Below are 19,396 nucleotides of genomic sequence, written 5' to 3'. Positions count from 1 at the left end.
GAATATGTCAGTTTTGGACTGTACTATTTGTATAAGTAAATGTTTTCTGCTGTACAGTAAAGATTTAGGAACAAGTAAATAGCATGCTGAATGATTACTTGTGTGAACGTGGGCTTCTTTCCCATGATGCATCAGTCCTCATACATGAATTGCATCTGCATCGTGACGGTGTGATGTTGTGTTTGAGAGTGGTGTGTGTGTCTTCTCACCCTTTGTGGCCCCCCAGTAGACAGCCTGTGCAGTTTGATGAGAGAGGCAGCATGTTTAAGCGTTGTTGCTGGTGTAAATGTATACAAGTGAGAGAGTGATAGAGAGCGAGCGTGTGTGTGTGTGTTTGTGTGTGCGTCCGTGTTTATGCGTGTGTAAGTGGGAGAGTGAGAGTTAGGCTCAGCATGGTTACTGTGTGTCATATTTGGTGTTTTTAAAACCTAGGAGGCTGTCTCCAGTGCCCCAGACGTTTGCTATTGTATGTGCTGTATCAGAATATTACTATTGAGTGTTGGCCAGCTTGTTTATATCCATTCAATAAAGGTGACTTTCTTTCTGACTGTGGTCTCTGTATGTCATTTTATGTACTGTAAGTTAAACTAATTTAATCTTCGATTTAAAAGTCCATAATCCTTTGTGTGTTATGTGTAATACAAACATAGAAACTACAGTGTATGGAAAATCAGGTGTGAAATTAAAGAATAGAGTGCTTAACTTTTTTCTGTCTTTGTTCTACTTAACATAGGCATACATTAGATGTTTCTCCTGATCATTTTGGCCCAAAATCTAAGTTCAAAACTGGTCACCTGTTTTCAGTCATCCTGTTCCACGGTAAGTGTAACCCTAACCCTATAAGCATTACAATACTAGAGCATGTGGTATATCTCAGAAATATGAGCGAATGGGGCTTTTCCAGAATCAATAGGATGTACATGCTCATTATACATTTACATTAAATGTTTTGACATTTAGCAGACGCCTTATTCCAAAGCGACTTATAATCAATACATTTGTCTATCACTCTCTTTTGCTGCCTGGTAGGCAAGCACCAGGGTCTTGAATCTGATGCGAGCTGCTATCGGGAGCCAGTGCAGGGTGCGAAGGAGGGGGCTGACATGAGAACATTTGGGGAGGTTAAACACCAGACGGGCAGCAGCATTCTGGATGAGCTGCAGACGTCTGATGGCGGAGGCGGTGAGCCCGGCCACGAGTGCATTGCCGTAGTCAAGGCGGGAGATGACAAGTGACTGGGTCAGGAGTTGTGCTGCTTCTCTGGTGAGGAATGGTCGTATCCTTCTGATGTTGTAAAGGAAGAATCTGCAGGAGCGTGCTGTTGCTGCGATGTTCTCTGCACAGGATAGCCGGTTGTCCAGGATCACTCCAAGGATCTTGGCGGTCTGGGAGGGGGTTACAGTAGAGTTCTCCACTGTGATTGAGAAGTCTTGGAGAAGGCAGGCTTTCCCAGGGATAAAGAGTAGCTCAGCCTTGTTAAGGTTGAGCTTGAGATGGTGGGTTGACATCCATGTAGAGATGTCAGCGAGACATGCAGAGACACGTGTTTCCACATGTAGGTCAGAGGGGGGGAAGGACAGGAAGAGTTGAGTGTCATCTGCGTAGCTGTGTAGGAGAACCCATGTGAGGATATTACCGAGCCAAGATACTTGGTATAGAGGGAGTACAGTAGGGGCCCTAGGACAGAGCCCTGGAGTACCCCAGTGGTGAGGGTTTGTGGAGAAGACAACGATTCTTTCTAAGTCACCTGGTAGAAGCGACCCGCCAGGTAGGAAGCAAACTAGGAGTGTGCAGTGCTAGAGATGCCCAGTTCTGAGAGGATGAGGAGAAGGATCTGGTGGTTGACTGTGTCGAAGGCATCGAGAATGAGAACAGAGAGGGAGGAAGCTTCAGCAGAGTGGAGGACCTCTGTGCAAGGAGAGCAGTCTCGGTGGAGTGCCCAGCCTTGAAGCCGGATTGGTGGGGGTCCAGATGTTCCATCTTCTGGAGATAGTCAGTGAGTTGTTTAAATGCAGCACATTCAAGGGTTTTGGAAGGGAACGAGACAAGGGATACGGGTCTGTAGTTGTGGACAGAGGACGGGTCAAGGGTTGGTTTCTTGAGGAGGGGCTTGACTCTGGCTATCTTGAAGGCAGCCGGGACAGATCCTGTGGATAAGGAGGAGTTGATTACGGTGGTGAGGTATGTGGGAATACGGTACATGTGGGAAAACTAGGGTTAGGGTTAGGTGCTACGTCGACTTGGTACCCCTAACCCTAACCTTAACCCTAGCACCTAACCCTAACCCTAGTTTTCCCACATGTACCGTAACATATATACTTATACTTATTGTCATGTCTACCCCAGGTGCCATTTTGTTTCTCAGAACTCAAGGTTAGTATGAAAGTAGCAATGAAACACACTAGTTTAGTGTGCTTTTTATGTTATTTTATAAGAGAATCTTTAAGCCCATACATTCTCTATGGCTAGCAGACACTGTACACGAACATTTGCTGTGTGCCAGTGTTGTCTGGTATACATTTTTGCATTATACCAGTAAGGGACAGAGAAGGATGAGGATGAGTACCCCTCTTTTGTACAAAACACAAACAAACAAACAAACACACACACACACACACACACACACACACTCACACACACACACACACACACACACACACACATTAATATGAGAGATGGCAGTAGAGGCAGAGAAACCAGGGTTATGGCATCACCCTCACATTACACACCTTAAAGTGAACATCATTACCCTCACATTACACACCTTAAAGTGAACATCGTAAATTCCAGTGTTTGAATGTGGACATCACCAGATAAAATCAGCATCACCCAAATATGAGAAATTAGGTTTCTGTCATTTTCCAGTCCTATTTATGTAAAATTCAAGTTGACCTAATAATCACATTAATTATATGCTCAATAAATAAAGACTGTCCTTGCAATGATAAAAACTAAGTTTATTTATCTAATATTCAATGTTTAATTTTAGCAATTTATTTAAAAGATCATGTTCAAGGAATTGTCTTGTCACTCTGATCATACAAGTGATGCATGAAAGTATTTTTTTTTTTACCATGAAATCTTTATTTAATCAAAACCAGTCTTTTTCATCTGACATAACAGGTTTATATTTACCAATTCCATATGTTGGTTTGGAGGGAATCATGTGTGTAGTAGGAAAACTAAATTATAAAGAAATTTGTGCAGGTGCAAAAAATAAGTGAAGTTGCCTCGGTTAAATTAAGTAGGTAAGTAGAATCAGGTAGGTAAATAATAGGGTAACAAATGAACCAGGTGAAGGAGAGATCTTTAGGAAAGAGTTTGGGTGGTATAAATAGAGATAAGAAACCTGGTCAGTTTTGTGTTATCCATACAGGTGAATGCAAAACACACCATGCCGAGAGGAAAGGAGATCTCAGAGGACATCAGGAAGAGGTTAGAGAGAGCACATCAGTCTGCAGAAGGCTATATAAGATTTGAACTCCATTAGTTCACTGTGAGGCAAATCATTTACAAAGGGAGAGCATTTAACATGACAGCAACTTGGCCTAGAAGTGGACACCCTTCCAAAATATCCCCAAGCGCCACAAGAAAAATAACAAATCTGGCAAAAAAACTACCTAAATATAATATTTAGAGATTTGCAGACCTCTCTTGCTGCATCTCATGTAACTGTGCATGCTTCAACAATAAGAATAACACTGAATCAAAATGGCATTCGTGGGAGGGTTGCTAGGAAGAAGCCTCTGCTGTCAAAAAATAACCAAACTGCCCTTCTTACCTTTGCCGGAGACCATCTGGACATGCCTGAAGGTTTCTGGAAGTCCATTCTCTGACAGTTCATGCCAGATACCCCTCAAACCTCACTCAATTGGCTCTCTTCTGTAAGGAGGAGTAGGCAACAATATCTCAAAACAGATGTCAGTGGCTGATTAGTGGCTATACGAGATGTTTACTCCAAGTTATCACTGCTAATGGAGATGCCACAAGCTATTGACTGAAGAGGTTCATTTATTTTTGCACCTGCACTAATTTCTTTATAATTGAGTTTTCCTACTACATGCATGATTCCCTCTAAACCAACATATGGAATTTTTTATAACTCGTATAATTGTACAAGGAGTTCACATACTTTCAAGCATAACTGTATACTTAATGTAAAAACATTTTTTTGCATGAATTAAATCACATTTACATTAACATTAAATAGAACATTGAAATGGTAAAAATATAGCTAATTATTATTAATAATATAAAATAAAGATCAGTCACACAGAATTACGTCACTGGTGTTAATGCTACACAAAACACTTTGATTGAATGCACTTTGATTGAATGCATTGACTCTTTGACATTCTTCCTGGATCAAGAGTTAATTTGTTTAAAATGTCATGATTTATTTTTGAATTTTATGTGAAGCTTTTAAGTCTGTCATTTGTGTTAGTCATTTAATATCCACAGGTCGAAAAATCTGACATAAAAATGTATTACATTGAATAGTTTAATGATTTGTATATGACTGAAGACATGTGGTCTGACACATGGCAGACATTTTGTTATAATCTGTGTTGCCCCAGAGACAGCCATCTTGTGGAGATCATCTTGAGGATCTTCCTCACATATGCATCACACATTATCTGTATGTCACAGAGATTTGACTTTCTCTTGCTGCTTTTATCCAGATAATAGTAAATGGTGACAAGGACATCTTCAATGTTCACACTAAGCTGCCTGGATGCCTTCTCTGCTGCTAGGTGTATCAGGTGGCAGGCACAACCAACTAGGTAGATGTGTGGATGTTGTGCCTTCAGGAAAGCAGCTACTCCTTTCCCCAAACCTTGCATCACTGCAGCATTGTCTGCTGCGAAGCTGACACCATTTGACTAAGTTATGCCTCTCTTCTTCAGTTCTCCATCCACCAAATCAAATATTGCTCTCCCAGTAGACTCTCTTGATTCACAAATCTTGAGCAACATCACAATCACCCTCCCAAGACTGGCATCACAAATCCTAACCACGATGGGGTACATTTTTATGTCCTCCATATCTGTGCTGTGCTTCCATCTGTAGCAAGGCTGTATGGAGAACGCTTCATTGCTTCTGTAATGCACTCTTCATCATTACTGGCCAGGGTTTTAATTATGCAGGCTGTCTTGGTCCTGGCACTGCCAGTGCCATACTGCTTGGCTATCTCACTATCCAGATTTTTTTTTTTTTTAAAGTGGTCGGCATGGTCTGCAGCAGCTAATGGTAGGTTGTGTTCGACTATGAAAGAAGTAAAAAGTGTTTCTGCCCTGATTGATCTGACATCCTTTGTTGGTAGGAAGAAGGCGTTCAGTCTAGGGACTGACTCTGTAGCAGCCAGCATCTTCATGTGCTTTTTCCCCTCCACGTGGCGTCGACAGTCTGCAAGACACACACACACACACTCACACACACACTCACACACACACACACACACACACACACACTCACACACACACTCACACACACACACACACACACACACACACACACACACACACACACACACCTCTTCCTTAATAATTCTAGTTTAGAATTTTTACCTGATTCTAAAATAATACTTGCACTGCACTGGACTATATCATGAATGTAACTTATGCATTTGTAACTATAGTATAATACTGTAATTATTACCTGCAGCTCCTTGGTGGCTAATGTCCAAGTACATTTTGCACAATGTGCAAAATGCATTAGACTGTGGTTTAGAGGGGAGCAGGCACGGCCATTGTTGTTGATATTTGGGAAGGAACTTCTGGGAGGCATGGCCTCGTTTGATTTTTTTAGGGGGGGTGCCCTCTCTCTCATCCTTCTCATCAGGCATTGTCTACATGCAACAAGCTTGTGTATTAGAAGTCTGTAGTCAAACACCTTTCATTTGAATTGTAACTTTTGTCTCCAACAGAGCATAGGCCAATAGCCTAAAATGTTAAGACCTACCAACTCATATCCCACTTTTTCTGATGTAACACTTTTTAAGACCCGCGGGAACCCTGAGTTAGGGACAGGATATTAAATAAAATGCAACACAATACAAGATATGATAACAGTTAAAAGAAGAGAAGATAAAAGGACTAAAAACAATAAAAGCCAGTGATCTCCAGGGTCTGAGCGGCCCGTACTTGGAGGGGGAGGCTGTTCCAGAGCTTGGGTGCAGCGGCCGCAAAAGCTCTGTCTCCCCTGGTTTTTAGCCTGGTTCTAGGCACCACCAGCAGTAACTGATCTGCTGATGTAAGGGATCTGGAGGGGGTGTGGCGGTGCAGAAGCTCAGAGATACCTACTGATTTTTGCTATCCCTGTGTTGTGTGGTGGTGTGTTCAGACCTCTGTCCCCAGACCTCACCGGTTAAAAAAAGGTGGTGGCAGTGCTACCCGCTAGTAGGACCCAGTGATCGGTTCTGGTTTATTTCAATAGTGAACATTTTGGATTCTACAAAAAGGACACCATTCAGCTCATCACATGATTTGGACTGTATGTCCACAGCAGTGTTGCCACAGTTACTTTGAAAAAGTATTCTGATTACTGATTACTGATTACTCCTTTAAAAAGTAATCTAGTTACTTTACTGATTACTTGATTTAAAAAGTAACTAAGTTAGATTACTAGTTACTTTTTTAGTTACTATTGGCAGCTGCCTAGGCACCCGACCCCCCCCCCCCCCCCCCCGCAACATAAAAATGAAAACTGGTTTTGCCAAAACTCACTTTATTTTAACAGTAACTTAAATTACATAATTAAACTTTAAACAATAACTTAAAACAACAAAATAAAGAGTCTTTCTTTGCCTCACCCAACATAAATACTTGTTTTTAAACAATAAAATAAATATAATCTTTATTTAACACAGTAACTAGCAAGGAGTGGTTTCACAAAACCTAAAACCTACCCTGACCATTCAGATATGATCCTAATATAATCCTAATCCTAAACTGGGTGAGTCTGAGTTTATCAATGAAGAGTGAACTCAGCTGTCAAGACTGGAAGGAGGCCATGAACACGCTATGGAGGCCATGAACACGCTATGGAGGCCATGAACACGCTATGGAGGCCATGAACACACTATGAGTGAAACAGTGGAAAGGGGCGAGTAAACCAGTGGTTGTATCTCATTAACAGAAGCTTCTCAAACCTCTTGTCAGAAAGTCTGTTCCTTCTAGGCGTGAGCACCAAACCTCCCAGACTAAAGAGCCGCTCTACAGGAGCGCTAGATGGGGTTGGAGTGTTATACTTCAAGAAAATGTTCTTAATGTTTGGATACTGATTCAGAATCTGAAGCTCATGCCCTGACCTCAAGTAGTCCATGACTTCCTTTTCTGCCGAGTAGGTCTCCTCTGGCTCCGCCTCAAAAGCAAAAAAGTCCATCTCGCCTTGGTTGGCAGTCGTGGTGGGTACACTGGCAGGGCTCTGTGCTGCAGGAGCAGTTTTGCGACATTCTGCTGTGAGAAGCTCCTTTACTTGCTCCCTCCTACCTTCATCTCTCAGCCATCGGAGTTTGAATTTTGGACAACTAGCAGCTGCGAGAAGGGCATCTTTGTTGTCCAGCACACTGGCAAAACGAGTCTGGATAGCCTGAAAGATATAATTTGATATGTTTATTATTATCTAGTTGTAGCCTATAAGGTCTATTATTTATACCTTTATTTACTAATTATGTATGCAATTAGTTTGTGCAACTGACAACCTACATACTGCAGTATGGTGTGACTCTGCTCCATGTTCATGAATAGTGCAATGAAAATGTATTTATTTATCTTTAAGATGGAACAACATAGCATACCTGCACTATGGCATCTGGAAGGCCTGCAGTCATCTTGGATAGGGTGTCTTTCACAGCAAGGGTCTTCTGCATCAGGACTTCAAGTGTGGGCAGTAAAGTCCCATACGGACAGTCACCTTGTAGGATATCCAGTGCTATAGTTAGAGGCTTCATGACGGTACAGTACTCATGCAGGTACTGGTACTCCTGGTCTTTGAAGCACTTCACTCCCAGCTTGTTGCACAGAGTAGTCAGCTCATTCATGGGGATTTCTGCGATTCTCTTTATGGCTTCGTAAAAGGAATTCCACCTTGTGGATGTCGGTACCAGGAGCTTTCTTTTGTTAACCTCCTCCACCGTTTCTGACGCAACGGTAGATCGGCTTGCTTTCGTCCAGAGAGCTGTGCATTTTGCTGTGCTGCTCCTATACACAGCCTTGCTCTCTGGTTTGGAAGTGATGTACTTCTCCACATCACTTGTAGAAATAAGGTTGAGGGTATGTGAAGCACACCTTTGGTGCGGGGGAAGAATCAGCTGGCCATCACTATCATCCTCAGCTGATAGGATTTCTGACACATCTAAAAAAGTGACATCATCCGTGGCCTCCTCCACCGTCTCATCATCGGACTCTGTGACAGCAGGCTGATAGACTTGAAATGCCTTGACAAAGTTAGATCCATTATCTGTCACTGTTGCTACTACTTTGTTGATTAGTCCATATGAAGAGTGAATGTTTTCGATTTCTGCACCAATAACATCATACGTGTGTCTACCGCGGATTCTCCTACACGCCAATGCAGCCTTGTTGCGGTCTAATGTGGATCTACTAATCCAGTGGAGCGTTACTCCCATATAGCTCCTATTGTTAGCTGTCCAAATGTCCGCTGTAGTTGACACATAGTCGACCTCGTTCAGCGCAGCCTTCAGATGTTTTTCCATCTCTGCATACTCCTTCTCCAAGTACGAAGAAAAAGATGTTCTGTGAGGTAGCTCGGCATTGGTAGTAGTGGGGATCTTGTTAATGATGGCACGGAAAGAGGGCGAGTCAACTGTGTTTATGGGCAGCATTTCCTCTACAACATACCGCCCGACCAATTTATTCAACTCTCCCACACTTACAGGTTGTGATTTTGTAGGCCTACTGAAGTCCAGCTTTTGTTGCTTGAGCGGTGTGGGACCTCCCGCAGAAGTCGAGGCCGCGGTCTCTGGGACTTTCTCCGCGAGCTTGACTGTGCTGTGCAGAGATTCCAAATGTTTCTTTAAATTTGATGTTGTGGTTTTACCACAGGACAATATTTTCTTTCCAGCACAGAGTGTACAACGAACATTTATGTTCTTGTCATCCTTTGCTGACACAAACTCAAAATAATCCCTATATTTCCAGCTATTTAACGCATATCTCTGTTCTCGCTCCATTATACGCTTCTGTTTACACTGTGCAATCAGCGTGGTGATACACGTGAGCGATTCTGCTGCACCTCGTGTTGAAAACGTGATCACTGACGTCACTCCCCAAGACGCGAGAAAAGCAATAAATGTTTGTTTACTATCGAACATTACAAAGAAATACTGCATTTAGCCTAAGTTATGAGGTAGTAACGCAATAGTAACGCACAGTCACTCGAATAAGTAACTTTAATCAGATTACTGATTTGGAAATAGTATCGCGATAGAATACTCGTTACTGGGAAAAGTAATCAGATTAGAGTATCGCGATACTTAGTATCGCGTTACCGGCATCACTGGTCCACAGGCAGTTGATGTATACAATTAAATAATAAAGTCACCAATGTCTCTGACTACTTTTGAAAATACTTAGGACCTACCCTTAAACACATTGAATATAGGAGGTATCTCCATTTTTGAAGGCTTTAGTTCCTCTAGGAAAGTGGGAGCCATACGCTTTCATCAAGTGAGACAGCTAACGTGATAGAACGCAGCAAGACGTCAGATAATCATGTCTGTACTTAGCTAGAGCACGGATCAATTCAAGTTAGCACCACCGCTAGTGTGGACAGGCAATTTGGGAGAAAACTGGAGAAGATGTGAAAGTAGCCAATCTGTGCTAGTAGAGGACGGTCTAGAAGTGTATAATACACTACCTATTGATTATACGTATGGAGAAACAGTTGAGGAAATTCTTGAAGCTTTTAAAAATTCTTGTTTGCCTAAGAAGAAAGTAGTATTTGAAAGGCATCAGTTTTGGGTTCATGCAATGACTGAATCAGTTAAAATAGACAGTATGACAGAGCTAGGGCAGAAAAGCAAAGCCTGTGTGTTTGGCAGATTGGAGAGTGACATGATCAGAGGCAAGATTGAGTTAAATGATCAGGAATGATTGTAATGTCTTGATGTTTATTACAATATTGTGAAGATGAACCGAGTTGTCCAACTCGAACATTTAGTATTTCTAGCCACCTTTGGCGATCTAATCAGCCTTTCTATCACATCTTGTATTAACGTGTGGTAGACCTGCCGAGGTCCAAGTAGGCTAAAGGAAGGGACAGTAGGTCCTGGATACTAGATTTCAGAGGTAACCAGACCCTGGTTGAAATACCCTGCAAACCAAGTGAGAAGGGTAGGACATTCTAAACAATGTTGTTACATAATATAGTATTTTACTGTTCTTTTTACTGTTTTGATGCTTGTATATGTTTTTATATATGTTTTTATATTCACTTTATGTTCTTATTCCTGTTGTAAAGCACGTTGAGCTGCATTTCTTGTATGAAAGGTGCTATATAAATAAAGCTTTACTTACTTACTTACTTACTTACTTACTTACTTACTCACTTACTTACTTACTTTCAGAACAAATAGGACGTACTCCGCTTTAAAGGGGCGGGACGTTTTCGGAAATCTGAGCCTCTGGCCATCACAGCGAAAGTCAGTTTGAAGTTCTAAACAACAATATCCTCCCTGATGATAATAATAATCATAATCATAATCATAATCATATAACCCGTCCCTGTTGTGATTCCGTATGCGCACATGATTCGAAGACGAAGTCACCAGAGACAGAAAGGCGAAAATCAGTGAGTACCTAGAATCCGCCAGGCAACATGTTTATATGCAGAACGACTGTTAGGAGGACCTCCATGTATGAAAGCCATGTCCCCTAAACCAAAACAGGGTTTAAATGCGTCCATTCCCATGACAATGTCATACAACCATGAGGACGCTTTTATAAAGCTTGAATGTTACACTTGACCTTTAAAGCAAACTAGAAGTCATGGCAAAAGGTAAACCAAATCAGTGCATATACCCCCTGATAACATGACTTAACCACTCAAATTATTATTATATTGCTATACAGTTATATTGATAATTCCGCTATACATAGTTGTGAATGTTTTTTAATTATTATAAATTTTTTTTTTTTTTTTTTACAATATGTATGTGTCTGAGTCGAGCTGATGAAAATAAGCGTGTGTATATATATATATATATATATATATATATATATATATAATATATATATATATATATATATATATATATATAATATATATATATATATATATATATATATATATATATATATATATATATATATATATATATATATATATATATACCAGTTGTGCATGGTCTTTCACAAATAAAAATAAGAAAATTAATCATTGTGGTTTCCTCTATTTCCTCTATAGAAAGGTGTTTATTTTCAAATGGGAGGCCATGAAACACACATACACAATGAAACCATGGTTACAGTAAGCCTGTTTTAATATGTATGTCTGTATGTGTAATATGTACGTATGTGTGTATGTGTAATATGGATGTGTGTTCTGTATATTTATATTTCAATGTCTCTATAATGAGTTGTCGACAGACATGTAGCCACAGAAAGTAAACAAGTAAATAAATAACAATTATAACAATAATAATCACGCGCGTATGAATATATCGCTTGATAGGCCGATATGAATGTTTCGACAGCCCGACCTTTTGTTTATACCTCTTTTGGGGGGGTCCAAGTCTTAATTAGGAGGGTCAATCCCCCGTTATTCGAACCATGCACACAGACAACTGGAGGCTATTTATTCATCTGACATGAAGGAGTCTCCTGCTCGATGCTGTTAGGGGGTGTTTCTCTTTTGTCTCCCAAGTCAACAAGTTCTTCGGTATGCCCAACATCCCGAGTGGGAGCTAAAGTTAGACAACTCCCCAGGGTTGATCTGTACACCCTACCCTATGTGTCTATGAGCCGGCTCCTTTGAGTGAACGATGGGAGCAGCCGGCTCTCGTCTGAAAGAGACTTGTTTTTTGTGTTATGTATTAATACAAGACAGAATAATAGGATTATCATATAACGTATTTGTTAAATACGACCCAGAAACTTGTCACTTTGGTAATAACATTAAGAGCTAAGCATGGTGAGCCTTTACTAAGGGTCGCACCCTTCCCCCCCGCCCCCTCGGAGCGCAAATTTAAATAGCGGAAAAAGAAATGCATGACGACGAACAAATAGCATTTTTGAACAGAGCAGAAATATGTTTTGCTTCATATTATATTATACAAATTAAAATAAAATATATGTGTCTGTATAGAGTTGTGTAATTATGTATTAACTCTTTCATAGGCCTATAGGTTATTTTTTGTTATAGGTCTACAACTATATCCCACTTTGTAACCATCAATAATCACCGAATGTTTCAATGAATTGCAAATGAAGAATCTTGCATATTTATTTCTTGCAACAAATGATAGTAAGTAAGTAACTTATAATACACGCGTAATTTGAGGCTTTTACATTATGTAATGCTTTTTTTTTAATCAAACATGGTGGTATTCAGGAAATTATAATGTTTAGTATAATTAGATTTAATAATTTAAGTGATATGCACAACCTCATAGGTCAAAACATTGCTAAATTTGTCTCAAGAGCCGTTTGGGAGCCAAAAGAGTCGGCTCTTATTGCTGAGCTGAGCCTATGGGTCTGGTTCACTAAAAAGAGCCGGAATTCCCATCACTAGTCTACCCCTCGAGTAGTTAAAATGCGTTTATTTCTATGTTGGAAGGCTCACTGAGCTGCTTCATGCCCGGCAGAGAAGACAACCACCCCCGGGACCATCAGAGTGAGTGAACCAAGGACTTTATTACAATTATGAGGCTTTGCGAGGTCATTTTTATTTCGATACATGACAGCCTCCTCATCTTATCTGTCCCGGGCTGTTAGATGAGGCTTCTATCCGCTTAGCTTCCTAACAAAATAATACAACAATACATTTAAACCTGCTATATAATATGTAATTGTCAAATACGCCTTCATTCACGTTTCTTATAGTTTTTCAGGGATGATTAAGTGCGTTGGTGACGTTTCTTGGCTGTAACAACATTAACATACAGACATTTACTAATTGAATCTCCGATCCGCATTTGTTTCATTAGCTGATTGACTGACTGACGTTTTATCTTCAACCAAGCTGAATTAATGTATACATGATTTCAAAATGTGATTGTTGAAAAAGTGTAATATGTTTATCTTGTAAGACCATCTAACAAGGTATTCTTTTTAAATGTACGGGCTGTGTGTGTGCGCGCGCGTGTGTGTGCGCGTGTGTTGTGTGCGTGTGTTTGTGTGTGTGTCTTTTTAAAAGTTTGTATGTGTTTTTTTTTATGTACATGAGCAGTCCAAGTATTATTCTGCAACATCACATTACCACATAAGTCAAAAAATATATATAAATCCAAACAGCACATACTTTAGAATGAATCACACTAGCACATAAGTTACATTGACGTGTTTGGACAACAAATCCAAACAGCACACACTTTAGAAAGAATCCACACTACCCCCGATTAAGGGGTGTTTGCAAATGGGGGTGAGGTTAAGCAAATAAACTCACTCCACCAGTAATGTTTTTGAAGAAGCTTCTTAAGCAGGTTTTTCTCAGCTTTGAAGTTGCTCATTAACATTGTGTTGGCCAAATCATACACTAACCGATACAGCATACTTCAGTTCTGACCTGCATTCAGTCTGGACAGTTCATTGGCTCTCACCAACTAGGCCTAGTATATATTAATTTGTCATTGCAAGAGATATATGTTATTCAATGCTTGGGTCAAGCATTTTGAGTAGATATCCTGTATGGCTGGGAGCTCATGGCCAGTGAAGAAATAGGTGGTTTTCACCACTCTGCAGGGCCATTCGAGGGCGGTTAGCTAGACAGGATACACTCAATTGTGTACCCCCACCCTGCTACTTCCTGAAGTCCACAGTCAATGATTACGTTTTTCTGAGACATTTTTGTCCTGGCACCAGTCCGCCATGACTTTTATTTTTGCTCACTTTGATTTGTTCTCATGACTGAATTAATCTACCAACAGATAAAGAGAATGGAAAGACTGCAGCTACTGATATTGGCTATCATTCTGTTGATCAGCATTTATGTTTTATCAGTAAGTTCTAACAAATTCAAGTCATGTTTCTCTGCATAAAATACTAAAAAAGCAGATATTTTTCAAGGGGATCATTAATTAGTGAAAGTATTGTAATCTGAATTTACTGATCACTGTACATCTTCTGTCCCACTGTTGTAGGTATTTCAACACCAGCAGAGCTCAGTGAACATCTTACCTCCTCCATTTTCACGGTACACTTTGAAGTACACCTGTAATAACACATTCACCAGGACTTTCATACCAACCAATGACCCATTAATAAGTACTGAGGATTGGGAATCTCTGGTGAGAGAACTACAGTGGCCTTTTTCCCCTGAACCCCTCTCATCCACACAGGAGGCCACAGACCCTACCAAATGTTTATTTTCTCTCCTCAATGCCAATTCAGACCACACAGTCGGAGATTATGTAGATGTGACAGTGGTTGCTAGAGATGCCAGGGGCAGGGAGAAAACCTATGGAGGAGACTTTTTCCAGGCCAAGCTATATAACACACAGCTGAAGGCCAGTACTTATGGAGCTGTGTTAGACTACTGCAATGGCACCTACAGAGCCCGTCTGCCCCTGCTCTGGCTCGGAGATGCCCGGGTGTCTGTTCGCCTGGTGCACTCCTCCGAGGCAGTCCAGGTGCTGAGCCGGCAGAGAGAGCAGGACCCTGACAAGGTCTACTTTAATGGCTACTTTAAAGAAGGCGACAAGGAGGAAGTGGTGATGTGCAACGCTCAGAGAAGCTCTAGGTTGGTGGGGGATGGGTCACAGTGCTGCTGTGAGTACAGAGAGCCTGTCACTGGGGAATACTGGTTCTGCCGACGGCCATCTTCCCTCCCCTGCCAGGCGCTGATCTACCACAGCATGGGGGGTTACCAGGCTAAACTCTCCAAGCTGGAAGCAACCCTTCTTAAAAGGTACATCCCTTTCAACATGAGCCTGTATACAGTGTATGTATATAGGCTCTAAGGTGCATAACACATTGAACATGTGACTGTACATGCCCTGGAATTTTGAGGCCCCAAGGCAAAACCTTAGCTTGGGAACCACCCCACCCCCACTTGGGAACCATAAACTTGGAATTTGCAAAACTACAAGGTGCCATCGGAGTAGATTCTCAATAGTTTACTGTCTTGTTCATGCCCTTCCCCAATTAAAAAAAAAAGAAACAGACCCATTTTCATCTATGTTTTTAGTTCTGAATTGCTTTTAATGTAACATGAGTTAAGTTAAGTTTTTCTAATGTTTTTCTGATAAAACCTTTGAATAGGTAAAACAATGTTTACAGATGGCTGTCTTTTAGTATAGCATTATACAGGATTATTCAGAAGTTGTAATTTCAGTGTATTGCAAGGGGGACTGTTTTAAGGGACGTCTAGAGCGCCTCTAGGTACTTGTAGATATTTCAAATGATTCTAACATAGCAGCTTTTCTCTGCAGTTCCACCAACGTTATAATACCAGGTGATGACTCAGTGGTCCATGTCCAGCAACAGGTCACTGAAACCCGTAAGTCCTTAACACATGTTATTTTTTCTCTCACTGAGCAGCCTCCAACCAAAGAGAAAGAAGTAAGATCAGTTTTGCCTTTTATATCATAATGAATAAGATGACATGGACACATCCTAGATTGTAACTCTTACTCTGTGACTATTTGTGAATACAGGAACTGGTCTTTGTTTATGAGGTCTGTAATATCAGAAATAACACGTGAACAATGCATTACACAGATTATGCATGACACAGATTGTGCCTTAATATGTAGCTTCCAATAACAATAATACTGTTGTTCATGTCCAGCCTCCCCCTCCAGCCTCTCTCTGGGTAAGCAACACTGTATGACTGTATTTTGTCACCCAGCTATCTCAATCATTAACCCCAAGTGATCTATTAACTTTGGGTTTTTCATAACCAAGAGACCTGACCACAAAAAGGTTTTCACTGGTCAGATCATGTGGTTTGGAAAAACTCCTGTCCTTAGATTTGTAGAGTACCATAGGTCTACCATATGACCCAGACTTCAGAAAGAGGGTCTGAGAATAATAAATGCCTGTCTTTGTAGGGTCACATACAAAATGCCAACCTGGTTTGGAGACCCCAGTTCCGGCAGGATTCTACTTCCAGGATCGCTGGACGTCGATGGTGTGTGATGCACGCTCATTTCCCTCAGCTGATCTGGTGTCTGGGTGCCTCAAAGACAAACAGATCCTAATGATGGGAGACTCCACACTACGCCAGTGGTTCGAATACCTGACGAAAACTGTGCCAAGTACGATACAGCTTGTAGTCTACTCACCTACAGTAGTATATGTTGTACATTATGAAGTCATTTATTTGTCTTAGAAAGTGGTAGGCTAGTCTTAATGCTTATTTGGTTGGGAAATAATTTAGCATAGTTAAAGTATATGGCAATACAGATACAAAAAGTAAAGCTCTTCTACTTTGTTACACCTTTCTTTATTATCAACCTACCAATCTCTATCTGCCAAATTAATTTACATGAGTTGAACTTATATGATCTCTCTTTTATCAGCATTGAAATCCCTGGACCTTCACACCTCAGATAAATCTGGGCCCCTGGAGGCTGTTGACACCCAGTCCAACACACGCCTTATTTGGCGGGCCCACGGCCTCCCCCTGCGGACCTCAAAGACCCCCTGGGCTGACCTCCACTACATTGCCAGGGAACTGGAGGGCTTGTCAGGGGGCCAACACACTGTCTTCATCTTCACCATCTGGGCCCATTTCACCACTTACCCCCTGGCTCTGTACGTGCACCGCCTGATGGTCATCCGTAGGGCCGTGGCTGCCCTGCTGCAGCGCTCCCCAAAAACATTAGTGGTGATCAAGTCAGCCAACACAGGCTATAAGGATGTGTACGGCAGCGACTGGCTCTCCTGGCAGCTGGACAAGGCTCTCCAGGTGATATTTAGAGATTTACCTGTGGTGCTTATTGACGTTTGGCAGATGACCTCATGTCACTACTCCCCAGACAACATCCACCCGTCTGCTGTGGTGGTCCAGAATGAGGTAGACCTCTTCCTGTCTTTTGTCTGCCCACAGTGATTGAGTTAAGTTAGTAAGTAAGTTGTATTGTGAGTGTGAGGTATAAAAGAAATGTTCTGTTGTTTTTCTATTTTGGGAAAGGTAACTGAAAGCCTAATGTGAATGTGAGGTCTGAGAAACATCTGCTGGGTAGAGGTTGCCATCATTATTATCTGTAACAGCATAGAGCCTGGCCAATACTGGATTTTCTAGGTTTAGGTTTTCTATTTTTGTCTGTTATTATTATTATTATTATTATTATCTCTTATTGTCTGCAAATTGTCTGGATACTGCTAATTGTATCCTGTCTTATTCGTCACGTATGTCCTGTACTATTGTCACTTTTTCTATCGTGAGTTATGCCTATTGCCTATTTGCCTAATTGTCTTGTGCCTAAGAATTTTACTCTCTTACACTTGTGTAATGTGACGTAACAATAAACTTGAAACTTGAAACTTGAAACTTTCTAGGCAGCAAATTTCACTGCTAGTTGATATATCTGCAGATACATTGTACTTTAGGGGAGAAATGAAAAACAGAATGTTTACACAGAATTCCTTTTTAGTGCAGGATTCAGAAGAGAAATACAGTATTAAATGAGTTATACTCAGTCGTTATATTTAATTCACAAAAACATTTGCAATACAATGTCAAATGCAGTCTAACATACTGTTAGAATGACTCCTGCACCTTTTTGTTGCCAAGGACTGTTATTTCCAATAAAGGTTTATCCCAGCCCTCCCCCTCCCCAAGATGAACTTTAGTGATGCTCTAACATTTCCAAACAAATGTCACAATGTGTGAATAAAAATGAAAAAAGTGACATCTTTCCAAAGATATAAATAAAATAATTGCTTTGTAATAATTTCATGTCCATGTATTGTTTATGTAAGCAGGTATGGTTACTGTCTCACAGTTTGACCTGACGAAGATCCCAGTGGGGTAAACATCATCTGTAATAAATCACTGCAGAGCATCGCATAGTTGTGGACATTACTCTTTTTAATTTGGTTGACATTTAACTGTTTTACATTTAGCAGACGCCTTTATCCAAAGTGATTTACACTTACTTTAGAGAAATGTACTTTGCAGCAAGATAGGTGGGGGGGGGGGGGGGGGGGGGTACTGAGAGTCATAATCAAGTGTGTGTGTGTGTGGGGGGGGGGGGGGGGGGGGATAGTTCAGCGGGGTGTGTGGAGGGGGGGATAGTTCAGCGGGGTGTGTGTGGGGGGGGATAGTTCAGCGGGGTGTGTGGAGGGGGGGATGTTTATCAGAGTGAAGTGTTTGAAGGTCTGGGATCAAACAGTCCCTGGTTGGGGTGGGAGGTGTCCTTGATGATGCTTGCCGCCCTCCGTGACACCAGGTTGCCTGGAGGGACTCGATGGAAGGGAAACATTTTCGACAGCTTTTAAGTTATTTTAAGCTATTTTTCTGTGACGGGTCTCAGGGTATGATTCTCTGAAAGCTGCATGCCTTGTATAATTGTAACGGCGAAGATTGTAATTGTTTTTCAACAGCTACCGTTTCAGTGCAGATGAGGCATAGCTACTACAGGTTTTGCTTTACTAAATGTTGGCAATCTGAATGCGTACTTGTCAGTCCATTCCTCATTAAAGCTGCGTTTTTCCACATCAATTTTACGCTTCAGGTTCTTTGAGAGTGACATTTTGCTTGATCGATAACTGAAAATGATTGCAATGAAGTGAAGCCAAAATATCTTGATCGCCCCCTGGTGGCTGGCTGCAGTATAGGTGTCAGGAGTCTGTTAACACTGATAATAAATTAATAACATACATTTTGTAAGAAAGTGAAGATATTAAACAATAATATGCTAATTATGCCTAAATAAAATAAATACAAATAAGCCGGCCCCCACAGTGTAAGCTTCGAAAGATTCTGGCTATTGGACAAATGTAGTTGGTGACCCGTGGTGTAGAGTATTATGCAGAAGGCTTATTTTCTTCTTTCTATTGTTTGTTCTATATGAAGAACACTTTACAAATCCAACTGTCATTGCTGAGATGTGTACAGTATTTCAGAAAAAAAAAAGTTCTATCCTTGTATTTGTGTGTTTTATATTCCAGTATGAAAACAACAGTTTATAACAGGCTATTGTACGTATGTAGTGTAACACTGAAAATGCAAAAGGCCTACTGATAATCATATCATAGTAGCCTACTGT

General features: G+C 41.0%; 1 protein-coding gene across 1 annotated transcript; it reads left to right on the top strand.

Annotated features, from left to right (window-relative positions):
* Nucleotides 1–12,742: 12,742 nt before the first annotated feature.
* On the top strand, nucleotides 12,743–18,135 carry LOC308173149 (NXPE family member 3-like). The gene is made up of 6 exons (XM_080548127.1): nucleotides 12,743–12,855; nucleotides 14,108–14,179; nucleotides 14,321–15,087; nucleotides 15,611–15,678; nucleotides 16,232–16,438; nucleotides 16,703–18,135. Exons 2-6 carry the CDS (start codon nucleotides 14,117–14,119, stop codon nucleotides 17,233–17,235), a joined length of 1,638 nt encoding a protein of 545 aa, XP_080404253.1. The 5' UTR covers nucleotides 12,743–12,855; nucleotides 14,108–14,116; the 3' UTR covers nucleotides 17,236–18,135.
* Nucleotides 18,136–19,396: the final 1,261 nt, after the last annotated feature.

This window comes from Nansenia antarctica (assembly GCF_963989245.1).
Source record: "Nansenia antarctica genome assembly, chromosome: 18".
Lineage (NCBI taxonomy): Eukaryota > Metazoa > Chordata > Actinopteri > Argentiniformes > Microstomatidae > Nansenia > Nansenia antarctica.
Note: the sequence above shows the minus strand (reverse complement) of the source record. Positions and strands in the feature narration are given on the sequence as shown.